Consider the following 13,014-nt stretch of genomic DNA (forward strand, 5'->3'; position numbering starts at 1 on the left):
GTGGTGCACACTTGCTGGTGACATTTTGGCGCTCTGCCTCCCCAATTCTCCTCTGCAACACCCCTGTTTCCTATCCCATCCCCATGGCTTCCCACTCACGATCTGTTCTTTTCTGTTGCTTCTGGCCACATGTACGTATTTTTGAGAATTCTTTTGTGGTCTTAATTTCTCTGAAAATGTAACTTACGTGGGTTTTCTTTTTTCCCGCCTCTCTGTTCTATATGGCTTGAGGAGGGAAGAAGAGGGAAGATTCAGGAAAAAACTTGTACCATGTTCCTATAGGAAGCAGAAATCCATTTGCAGTGTTTTAGCAAAAACATGTGAGCAGCAGGGTCTTGCAAATAAAACTGATCAGAAATTGGGACTGAGATAAACAGTTGAGGAATCACTGCCATATGAGCTGGAGGTGAACTTCCTCACACGGCTAATACTCAGGCTGCTTTTGGAGCAGCAGGAGGACTGTCGGGCCATCCAGTGGATGACAGCAAGGAAGCTCATCCAGGAGGTGAGGAGGGCCGAGGAGGGCTCGGGAAGGCTGGAGAACCGCGAGGAGGAAGGCTGCCCCGCTGGCAAGTCCCCCTGTGTTAGCTGAGTACACAGATCACCTACTCAAGGGGCCACGTCCTCCTCTTGGCCTCTGTTACTCCCGATTCTAGACTCTCTCTGAGCAGGTCAGCTGAGCAGGGCCACATGATAAGATGTTAGGACTGAACATCTTTGCTAAGACAGAGCTTGCAGTGTTCTGGCCGTCTTAGAAATCCAAAATACTGTTTACATACAGTTTTCAAATGGCTTGTTTTTGCACTTTGTTCATTTTTAAGAATCATGACTTTAGATTTAACTCTTTATTAGTCTACAGTAGCTTTAAAATGCCCTAAATTTCTACTTTGTTAGCCTGTGTGCCTTTCTCCCTCTAAATATTCGGAAAGAAAACCAATGAGAAATTTAAAATTAAATGTGTTCTAAATGGGAGATTGCTTCATGGAAGCAGGACTTGCCTGCAAGTGTTGGAGTGCCAGGAAGGAGAGTACAGTAAACCAGCAGGCTTGGCCCCGAGGGGCAGGCTTCACCTTGAGCTTCTCAGCTCAAGACTCATCCTTTAGAAGATCCTTCAGTTTCCTCCCCACCCTTCTCCTCCCCACCATTCACATCAGTTCTTTTACCCATAGAGAAGATAAGCTCCCTATTCAGGTCATAAGACAGAGCATGAGATAGAGAGCCTATTGGAAAAAAGCCCATAATTATTTTAGTAGCTTTGTTTCAGATTCTCTAAGGAGTTTTTCTACTTACCATGTGCTTTTTAGAATTATAATATCCTTTTCTTGGACCTAGTTCACTTGATTTTTTTTCTCAGAACCTTTTTGTGTTGAAACTTATTTTCAATTAGCTGATATATTTTCTCATGATACATTATCCTATGCACCTTGTACTGTGTAATGAGCCCAACCTAATGATTCTAACTCTGATTATAATAAACTTACCAGTAATAGCATCTCGTGTTCTTACAGAAATCTATGCCATTTTGAAAATGTTTTTATATATATATCATCTTCTATAATACTTCAAACCACCCTTTAAAATAGGTAGAGTGTTTGATAGATGACAAAAGAGTTGTCTAAAACAGAATTTGTTTTTATTAATATTTAGTTGGGTTTTTTTTCTAGTTCAGTTTCTTACTTGTGTGTATACGTGTCACTGTCAGGTGGTAGCTGACTTCCCTCCTAATTAGGGGTTATAACTGTCTTGTGTCAATTGATATTTTATCATTATCTCTACAATTCTCATAACTGTATCAGAGTTTATTAAGTTTCAACACCCTTCTACAGCATGGTTCACATTAATATATATTAATAAGAATATTCTTACTGTCCATTTCTGACTTTCAGGAGAAAAACATTAAGCCACTTCATACTGTTGGCTCTCATTTATTGAGCTCTTTCTGTTTCCAGTACAAGGTGCTTACATACATTGTCCTCAGTTGAAGTTCATCATAACTGAGGAAGAGGTGATTCTCCCTCTGCTTGACTGGTGAGGCAGTTATAGCTTAGAAAGATGAGGTCAATTGCCCAAGGTCAGCAGCCAGCAAGAAGTGAGGTCGGGTTTCCAAATCAGACCGTCTGGCTCCCAGGCTGCTTGCTGGCTGGTCAGTGTTACACTCCACTTCTTCTTCCTCAGTGTGATGTGGGTGAGACCGAGTCAGAATCTCAAAACCACTTGTCCAAGGGTGTTAGTAACCATTGTTTCTTTTCTACGATTGACAGTTTCAACTGTGAATTATTTGGGGTTGAGCAACAGAGATATTATGTGCTAAAAGAGCAGGTAGTTGTATTCTGTTCTCCGTTGTTTGGAGACATTTCTTTGAAGGCACACAGGCCTGTTAGGGCTGGCCCAGGCAGCCCAGCCACTCTCAGTGGTCAGACAGCATCCTCCCTGGTCCCCAGGGCACTCTGACAGGTGGTGACATTACACAGCCCCTGATGCCAACTGTTGCCTACAGTTTGTACAGCAGAAAAAAATACCCTTTGCTGTGAAGCGTTTTTTTCCTTAGGTCATCCACTAGATGGCAGCAGACTCACATGGAACAGAATGGGTGTTTGGTACTGAAAATAATGAAGAGCCAGAAAGGGGATGGTTTGGGTTTTGTGGAAATAATAATGCGCCTTTTCTGGATGTGTAGGAAATAGTGTTATCTTTACGTCATGAAAAATGTAATATATACTGTAAAGTCTAGAAGTAATGGTAACTCTCTAGAAGTAATGGTGCAAGTAGTTGCAGATTGTGGATAACGCAAAAATAATTTGTTCATTGTATTGTTGTAGAGGTGCATCTTGGTTTAATCCTATCTCAGTGTATCAGTATCAGGTGAATTTTTCTTCAAGTAACTGTTTATGATTATGTAAAAAATTTGTTTCTTAATTTTTATGTTTCACAGGTTTTTTTCTTTCAAATTAGACATATGTCAATAAAAATGAATATGACTGCTTCATAAATTCACAGTATCCCAGGCGAGGTAATGAAATGAAACCCAGTAGACATGACTTGGAAGAAGCTAGGAATGATTATCAGTTTTCCCAGATCACCATCCTGTTTGTCATCTACCTAGAAACCTCTTTTTTGTCTCTCTCTCTTTTTCTCTAAACTAATTTTTCTTAAACATTTTTGAACATGGTCAACTTGAGTAAGGCAAGAGATCCTATGAACCACTATCCTAAAACTAGGAGATAGTCAAAAACTGGAGAGTAATAAAATAATAGATTGGTAACGATATAGTTACTTTACAAAAATGTTCATCCAATACAATGAAAAGGTAACCATAATTGTTTCTAAATTAATGTGAGAAGAGCAGCAATTGAAAACAAAAACCCATACAAGCCATCACCTATGATGTACTGGTAACATATTCTTTCTGAAAATTGCAGAAATCTAACCTAGTATACATGCATGTTCAGTGGAAGATTTGCAGCGTTGTGCAGTTTTGTGTGAAACAGACAACATAGCGAGTACTTAGTACACTCAAGTACCATACTGAATTGAGTTTGTGAATACAAAGTTTTAGTAATTTTTACTAATTTAGGACAAGGATCAGCCAATTTTTACTATAAAGAGCCAAATAGTAAACATTTCAGGCTTTGCTACCCACATATGGTCTCTTGTGTATTCATTGTTGTTGTTTTGTTTTTTGTTAACCCTTTCAAAATGTAACAACCATTCTTAGCTGGAGAGCTGTATAAAACTAGGCTGGAAGCCCTGACAGGCCATGAATGGCTGACCCTGGTGTAAGAGGGTAATACTGCTCATATGTAAATTGATGTCTCTGGAATCTTGCCAGTTCATAAGACCTGAAGAAAGGACAGGTGTTTATTTCCTGATCAGCTTCAGTAGGGCGGAAGAATCCTTGTGGCCCACTGGTAGGCCTTGAAATGTACTTTGAACACTACTTGAAACACCTAAGCATCTCAGCTCATCTCCTATTAAGTTACTCCAAGTTAGCACAGACTTATTTTTCCTTTGTTTGCTTTGGCAACTATCATACACCTGGATTATGAAATAATCTTTTTAAAAGCCTTTTACTTTTAGCCCTTTTAGCACACTGAAAAATACTGTTTTAGAAACTAAGAAATCTATATTCTAATCCCAGCTCTTCTACTTAAATAGCCATAGTTTCTTGGACAAATCAGTTATTTTGTTTGGTTCTCAACTTCATGTATATAATAGAATTGAACTAATGCCATGTAATATTTCTCCTAAATTTGATTCAGTAATTTCAAATTTATGTTTCCATAGGCCCTTTATCACCTGATCAGATGATACCTTTACTTGATCCTCAAGTTTAGAGCTATACAAAGTAAAGAAATACAAGTAAATGAGTGTTGATGTCCAGAAACCCTTCACTGTGCCCGGTGGATAGTGGATGGCCAGACCATGTCGAATGAATGAGTAATAAAGGAGCATACCTACCTTTCTTCTACCTTTCTTAGCTTTCTTCTTATATATGCCTTGTGTTTTAGAAATACATATGACTTCTTATATAGGATTCAGTCTTTCTAATGCTCTTTTGTTGTTCAGTTTAAAAAATACTCGTTGAGTGTGAGCAATATGGTGGGTTCTAGAGATACGGTAATGAACAATGGATACCTAGTTCTTGCCTTTAAGGAGTTTACCCTTGTGGTTGGGGGAACCAGTCGGTAATCTGATCATTTCAAGTCATGTCTAAGTATGGTATTAGAGGTTTGAATCTCCAAAACAAAGTGTCTAGTGTCTTACTTCAAAAACAATACAAATGCCACCTCTGTTAAGGCTTTTTGGATTGTCCTTCAGTTGAATGCCTATATTATAGGTCCTTGTTTGAAACATTATTACTAACATTTATATAATGTACTTTTTTTTCTCCTTTTCTAGATTACATGCTGCCTGAGTGTAAGGGGCCTTGTCTTACATTTGTATTCATGAAAAACATCTAGCACTCATTAATTTAATGCACTCTGTTAGGCAAAACGTAATGGTTGCATTTCTAAGAAACTTCAATTTATGAGATACTGTGTTATTAAAATTATTGTTTCAGAGTGAGAAGAAGGTTGTCAGCTAAAGCATTTGACTTGTAAAGAGCTTCAATATTTATGAAACCTAAATAGCGCTAAGTAAATCTAGCTTTTGATTACAAGTAGCTTGTTTTATGAGTCTGGCCTTTCTTTTTGTGATTGTTGCTAGGACTCTGACTGTTAATCACCTGCATTACTCGTAGTGGAGGTAAGCAAAGCTCAAAGACTCTTAGACTAGTTTAACAACCAGTTTTTTCCCTTAAGACTGGTTCTGTAATGATACTTCCCAGTGGTCATGGTATTATAAACCAAAAAGAGCCAGTGTAATAAGGATTTGGGGTATCAGATGACCAAATTAAATGTCCATTATAGTTCATACTTTTTGTTTCCGATAATGAACATATTTCCCTTTTTGCATACTTAAGCTTGAAAAAATTAAAAAGCCCCTGTCTAACATGGTGCCGCTTTGACTCATACAACCTGAACTCCTCTCCCATCTCTACGGATGGGTAGGACCAAGGCCTGTTTATTTCCTGCATCCAGTGCCAGGTCTAGTGGGTGATTTCCAGTCCATTCCTCCTCTGCTTCTACCAGATGGAGGTGGGATTATATTCCTTATTTGGATACTGTCTGTAAATCACCTCAAGGGATGGAAGAAAATTTGCAAGTGAGTAATTAGGTGTAAATGTGATCTATTTCTCTTCGCTTTTGCCCCTTAGTTCCTAAATCTGAGTGTTCTTTCTGGCTGTGGGTGAAGCAGCACCATGGAGTGGTGGTTCTTTGAGAGCGTAAAGATCCCATGGGGCTGCAGTTCACCTTCCCGAGATACTGTCTCTCAGATGACACCGTAATTGGGTCTTCAAAAGGCCATTAAAAATTCTAGAAGTCCAGCAGCTTCCAGATAATGGAGTACTGGGAGACCAAGGAATCCCATTGTCCTTGGAAGTTCTGTTAATTTTTTTTTCTCTGTAAATTGAATATCTTGATCAAAAGCACTGGTGTGTAGAATACCATGATTGTGATTAACCTATGGATTAGGAAGCTGGTAGAATCATGGGGGCAGGGCAGTAGAAGAAGCATAACAAAATCCATAGTACTGCTGTTTCAGTGAGTATAAAATTCTGCCTCCACCACGATGGAAGGAGTATCATCATCTTGCCACTGGGTGACTGGCTCATACCCCCATAGATGGCGCCACATCACATATTTACTTTTGATTGCTATTGCTGCAGATTGGTACATGGCATTTCCAGTAATCATGTTAATCTGAGAAAGGGGAAGTCCAGTTGGTGAGCCTACATGTGGTTTTTATTCTTAAACCATTGCTGGTTTATTAGTCCAGTGAACAAGTGCTGTAGAAGTTGGGGTGAGGGGCAGGCTGGTTAACAACATACATAGAACAAAATCTAGAAAGAGATAAACCAACAAGAGAACATAACACCTAACACATAGCAGGCAGCTCAGGTCACTGGGTCACCTAGTATACCACGGTTTACTTTTTATCCAGGGCTTAGTAGCAAGACTAGAACTGTTCCTCAAAAGATAACGTTGGTTTGCCAAAGAGAGCATGATTTTGCTCCAAGATTCTAAGGGACTCCTGTGGTCTTTCTTCCTTCCTAGTGGGACTTGCCACTAGTTTTATACAGAACTCTGAAATTTCATAGGCTCTTGAGTTACCATTGGATCAACCAGGTCATTAAAGCCAAGTTGTAGAGCTGCTTGTACCAACACTTGAACTAGCTGGATAGCCTTTTCTTTTGCGGAATTGAAGCCAGAGCTGGCAGCCTTTGGGGGCATTCAGTAAAATGGGTTGGAGCCGCATAAAAAGTCTCACTAAGCACTGTTTCCCCATTTGTATTTGAGACTGCAAAGAAAAGCAATTTGTCATTTACTTTGCAGGAGTATGTCAATGATCCATACGGGTTAATGGACCAAGATTCTTCACCAAAGAAACAGGGTCCTGTATTTTCATGGAATTTATCTTCTATCTACTGGCATACTTCCATCCTTCCAAGGCATCTGAGAGTGCATGTTGCTTCTTGCCTTTCAGATCCTAAAAGCACATGTAAGCGGTGTGTTGGACTAGTGTAGTGTCCCATTGGAGGAGAGGATCAACAACCTTGACAAGTAACTTGTAGTACAGAGATAAAGAGTATATACAACCCTAAGATAAGACTGTGAAGGCTCTACGCCATCCCATCCAGTTGAAAACAAACTCCTTCTCGTGTTTTCTATTTTTTTAGGTTAGAGCAAGAAGTATTTACCGTATCAGCAGGTTTATACAGGGTGCCAGAGATTGTGATGATCTGTTCTAGTAAACAGATCACATTTTGAGGAGCACTGCAGTTGGAGTCACCATTTGAATAAGCTTCTGCTAGCCATCATAATTGCCTTCTGCATCCTCCAGACAGGCCAGTTAAATGGGAATAGGGGAGGCTTCACCCCGCTCAGCTTGTCAGGTCTTCGGAGGCATTTCTGAGCAGTACACAAGAATAGGTGTTGCTCCAGGTTTTCTGTTTTGTTGGAGTATTGCGCCCTCAGGGGCTCCCGGTTATCTCTTCCTTTGCATATAAGCCCTTACTCAGGGAGAAAGGTTGAAAACGGGTTTCTGAGTGTATCTGTTTACAAAAACTAGGGAAATAACTACTTGGTAGATTTAGGCTCCTTCCCACTGGGCCTATCAGAAGCATGTCTACTTAAATTTTTTTAAGGGCGGAACAGTTTTTTATATAGTGTTCATACATTAAAGTTATTTATCCTTTCCAGGATATTCTTTTCAGTCTTTCTTTTGCTATTCATGTTTTCAGTGAATATTATCAATTTTTAAAGTTCCTGGTCCTGGCCCATTTTTGTACTGGCTTGTCTGACCTTTTCTCAGTTATTTCTGATTCTTTCTACATGATGGACATTGCTCCTTCCTATGTCTTTACCTTGTTTCAAGGCTTTTGATTGTAATTATATTATCATCTGCTTATTTTTCTTGATTTTTACCAATCTGATATGTGTTGATTATCAATGAAGTTTAATTTCTCATTTTTTTTTGCTTGTTATAATTTTAAGATGATACCTTTTACCCATTTTTCATTGAGCTATTTTTATATTTCCAGTTTATAGGATTTTTTTCTGTATTAGGGATATTAACCCCTTTACTCATTATATGCTGCAGGTATTTTCTCCTGTTTACACACACACACACACACATGCACGCACGTTACTTATATATATTTGTAATGTAGATACATATTTTTCATATAGTATTTTAAAATTTTGTGTATGTTTTGCCAGTTTGATATATTTTCCTTCATGGTTTTTAGTTTTGTATCATACTTGGATAATATTTTATACCTCATGCCAAGAGCATAAATAAGATTGTGTAATAAATACATTTTTATAGTTTTATGTAGCAGTTTAATAGTTTCTTATATTAATAATTTATTACAGATTTATTTTACTTCATGAGGTAAGCTAGAGTTCTCTGTTTTAACCCCCAAGTGGTTAGTCAGTTTTCCTGGTGTCATTTATTGAGCAATCTATTTTTTTTTTTCACTTATTGTGACCTTTTTTAAAAGACAAGAGCCCTCTAGATATGTGATAAATGCCTGCATCAGTTTGTCTTATCAACATACTTTTTTTGAAAATAAAAGCTTTAAACCCCTATAAGGTAGCCCAAGAAAATCTGTTGAGGTTAAGAAGGAAATATGTAATTGGAAGCCGCCATAAGTTATAAAACAGCAAACAAAATTCCTCCACCTCACAAAAGAAAAATCTGTTACTGAAAAGAATGGCAAAAAAGAAATTCCTTTGTAAGTAGCTGAATGGTTAACAGTTGCTATATGATTCCTCTCCAGTATTTATATTTTTCATCTTTGACTTGAAACCAATATTTATTACATCATCCTCAGTGAACAAAAGTTATCCTGTGTTTCGGAATGCAATCATTCCTTTGATCCCATAAATATCAATAAATAGTGACTATTTAAAAGCATTTAAGCTATATAAATAAACGATTATTTTAAATGAAAAGAATGGGTGGGTTGAATCATTTTTCTCTAGTTCTTGGAAGTGTGAAAGTTCCTTACTTTGAGATGGATTTTCAACTTGTTTCTACTTGACACTTTATTTGTGTATATGAATGCATAAAGCTAGGACCTCCCCTTTTGTAAAGAGCCCGTTTTTTTTATTACAGTGGTCATAGACTTCTGAGTGGTGAACTTAGCATAAAATATTTAAAACCTACAGAAGAGTAAAAGTATATAGTACAGTGAACTTTTTATATACCCTTTACCTGGGTTCACCAGTTGCTGACATTTTTCAACTTTTGTTTAGTCTCTCTCTCTCTCTCCAGATTCAAATTCAAGTTTCTCCAGTTGTCTCCACAACTTTTTTGTAGTTTTTGTGGGTTTGTTTTTTTGTTTTTTTTTTTTCCTGATTCAGAATCCAGTCAAAAATCATACACTGGGTGTTTTAGTATTTTGTGTTTTTTAGTTCTTTAATTTAGAAAGCTTTCCTGCTTTCATACTTTTTTTCTTTTGTTGACATTGACATTTTAAAAAGTACAGGCCAGTTGTTTTGTAGATTATCCCGTAATTTAGATTGGTCTGATTTCTTTCTCATGATTAGATTCAGGTTAAATATTTTGGCAAGAAAAATACATAAGTCATACTGTGACTTTCTTGTTGCATTATGTCAGGAGGCTCATAATGCTAGTTTGTACCATTGGTGGTCCTAAATTTGATCATTTGTTTTATAAGCAACAGATTTATCTTTGATAAAGTTAATTCAAAGTAGTGACATCTGTGTGATGATAATTTGAGGTCATGTGAGTATCCCCGTGGTTTTAGCATCCTTTGATCTTTGCTTGAATCACTTACTACATAGATAGTTGAAAAATAGTTTTTCTAATTTTGTTATTCCCCCTTCATTTATTAACTATAATTCATTCACTTTATACCCCAGTGAATTATGTAATTCTAACAATTATTTTCCTTACAATTTTTATGCCAGTATAGTTGCGTGAAAGTCCATGTGCCATTGTACTAAATGTTCTGATGGAATAGGGAAGACGATAATATTTTTGGCTCATAATTGCCGTTTCACATGGTAAGGGCCCCACACAATACTCTTGAAAATAAATCTATTGTCTCTAATCTTGAGTTTTAATTTAATTAATTTAATTAATCTTGAAAATTAGTCCATTGTCACTAATTAGATTTGAATAAACCATTTCTTTTTTTTTTCTCAACTAATACTTCCTATATTTATCTCTTTGTTTTTCTTTTTCTAACTGTCCTATTGTTTGTATTAATTTCTATTGCCCTAACATTTGTAACAATTACACATTTATTTTCTATCATAATAGCTGCGGAAATACAGAGGACTCTGAATCAACTTGGAACACCTCAAGATTCACCTGAATTGAGGCAGCAGCTGTAAGTATTAATTAAACAACAAAAAGGAAATAGAGGGGAAAAACCACCTATTGTTATGTTCCTTTGATAGTGTGTAGTGTTATGTTTATTGGAGAAAACAATGGAAAATTAATAAGGTTTTTCTGCTGCCTCATTTGTACTAAGCTTTTGTGTAGGTTTTTTCCTGTCCAGAGTGGGCAGATGTTTTTCTTTATTTTAAAGATCTGGCTTACTCTATCAAAGCAGAACTTCTTTGGTTAGCTTTTTTATACCTTTTAATAGGTTGTTTTTGATGGCTTTGAAAAACGGTACTCTGAGCTTCTCTATTTGTGTGATTCATTTCCCATAGCTAACACTGCATATGATGATTTTTATTTCACTTAGATTCAATGCATATCCAATATGAACTATGCCCTAAAAGTTTATATTTACATCTTTGAATTTCAGAAAGCATTAGCCTCTGTTTAAAAAAAAAAAGTTGTAATGAAGTTATTTAGTACATATTTGAATAAATTAACATGCTATTAGAAAAACAGCAATAATACCTCGTGGTGTTACAGATTTTACAGAGTGTTTTTACGCATTTTGTCATCTGAACCTTACAAAATTGGAGTGAGCTAGATAGAGTAAAAGAACTATTTCCATTTTGCTTATAAGGAAAACATGTCTGTTTCGGATTTGATGATTTGCGCAACATTATTCTGAACCTGAATCTTAAATCTTAGTTCAGCACTGTTAACAGCTACAAATTTCAAGTAATATATATGTAATAAGTGATATGCCAAACGTTAGCTACAGAAGGAAAAATTGCAAAGAAGAAATTAAGAGATAGGTAATAGTAATTCACATTTTTATGAAGTACAATTTGAGGAATTTGCAGTTGTCTCTAATTTGTATTGCATTTTTCTGCAGTGGATAGATATCAAGGTGCTAAACATGCCCCAAATCTAAATAATAAACCATCATTTATTAAAATAAAATGGAATAGAAACCGTAATTCTTAATAGTTAATAATATTTTGCTAAGGTTAATAGTGGAGATTCTGAATATGTAGACATCATTAAAGTCTTCTTTTAGAATTTTAATTATATTACTTTTTCTAAAGATTTTTAAAAGGCATATTAAAGATAGGGCACTTGGTAAATATATATAAGTAGGGTATAATTCTTCCTTATCAGTCAAATACAGATATTTATACTAAAACATATTTTTACATAGTATCTCATTATTTTAAAGGATCCTAAGTGTGACCAATACATGTTTAAAATGAGAGATAATATATATGAGAAGTACTGATGTTGTGACTTGTAAAGCATCACATTAATACAGGCTTTTTTTTAGTGTTAATTTCTTTAGTTAGAGATCTTAGTTTTTACTTTATAAGCTAGCTAGCAAGATAGATATAAATAGCTATATAATTTACCTCTTTTACTGTGTTCTGTTCTTTTTACAGAGAAGTGCTATTGTTTTTTCCACAGCAAACTTAAATGATAGTAAATTCGTATTATCCATGTCTCTGCTTTTTTTTTTTTTTTTTTTTTTTAAGTATCTATAGGATATAAATGTTCAGGTAGAGAAATATGAGAGGCTGGCTGTACCCTGAGACCTGGGAACTGGGCAGAGTTTAAGACAACAAATCCTCTTTACTTATTCAACTGACCTCCCAATTGTGGGATGCACATAAAAGGTTCCCACAGCCACCAAATCTCAAACGTCAGACACTTTACAATCTCGTGTTGGCTTTTGTCATCTTCCTTTCTAAATGGCTGCTGATTTATTTCTCAGAGCTTGGTTACTCCATGTATGAGTAAAGAACCTTCCACATAGTATTTGTTCAATATTTATCAAAGAATAGAACCTGAAAATTTTGTTTTCATAGAGAAAATTTGGAGCCAGTCTATAAAAAAGTGATTTTTCTAAAACTATTCATCAGGGTTGAATCAGGTGGCAGAGTTGCAGCTTAAAGAAATGTTTTAGTTCTTTCGCTATAATGCGTGTTTTCTCATTTTAGGCAACAGAAGCAGCAATATACGAACCAACTTGCCAAAGAAACCGATAAGTACATTAAAGAGTTTGGATCTCTGCCCACCACCCCCAGTGACCAGGTATGAAACTTTAAGACACACTGTGGATGTATTGAATGTGAAAGAAATCAAATGTATTGTGGGATCTTTGAAGTGTTGTGCTAGAAAGGAAATTAGGGGGAAAAAATCAATTTGAGATTAGTTCACAGAACACAAAACTATATTTAATTGCCCAGGTAGTATCCTTTGGTTCAGTAAAGCAAAAATTATTTCCATGCACTTGCCCTGACCCATAATTAAGTAAGTGCTCAGAAAATGCTTCCTGAGTAATTGTTTCCTGGCCTTCCAGGACTGACTTCATATAACATGCACGCTCATTCAAGATGTGAGGTTTCCTAGGGGCACACGTATTTATTACCCTGCTTATTACTTAGTGGAAGTTATTACTTAGGTGAGTCAAAGGTTTTATTTTCATTTTTAAAAAAAATACTTTAACATAAAATCATGGCCCAGTTTTTAGGATGAGAACTTGAGGTGAGAAAT

The 13,014-nt window shown here is 36.2% G+C and overlaps 1 protein-coding gene across 3 annotated transcripts in view; it reads left to right on the plus strand.

Moving 5' to 3' along the window:
• STX7 (syntaxin 7) overlaps nt 1-13,014 on the plus strand; it is a 47,725-nt gene that overhangs the window by 21,842 nt on the left and 12,869 nt on the right. For all 3 annotated transcript variants that reach the window (XR_014248477.1, XM_082405330.1, XM_082405331.1), the window contains 2 exons: nt 10,399-10,468; nt 12,459-12,552. Coding sequence is in view for 2 of the 3 variants with exons in the window: in XM_082405330.1 (XP_082261456.1) it covers nt 10,399-10,468; nt 12,459-12,552 (164 nt within the window). In the remaining variant the exon portion in view is untranslated. The remainder of the gene's footprint in view (nt 1-10,398; nt 10,469-12,458; nt 12,553-13,014) is intronic.

This window comes from Balaenoptera borealis, assembly GCF_965194805.1.
Source record: "Balaenoptera borealis genome assembly, chromosome: 9".
In the NCBI taxonomy this organism is placed as follows: Eukaryota; Metazoa; Chordata; class Mammalia; order Artiodactyla; family Balaenopteridae; genus Balaenoptera; species Balaenoptera borealis.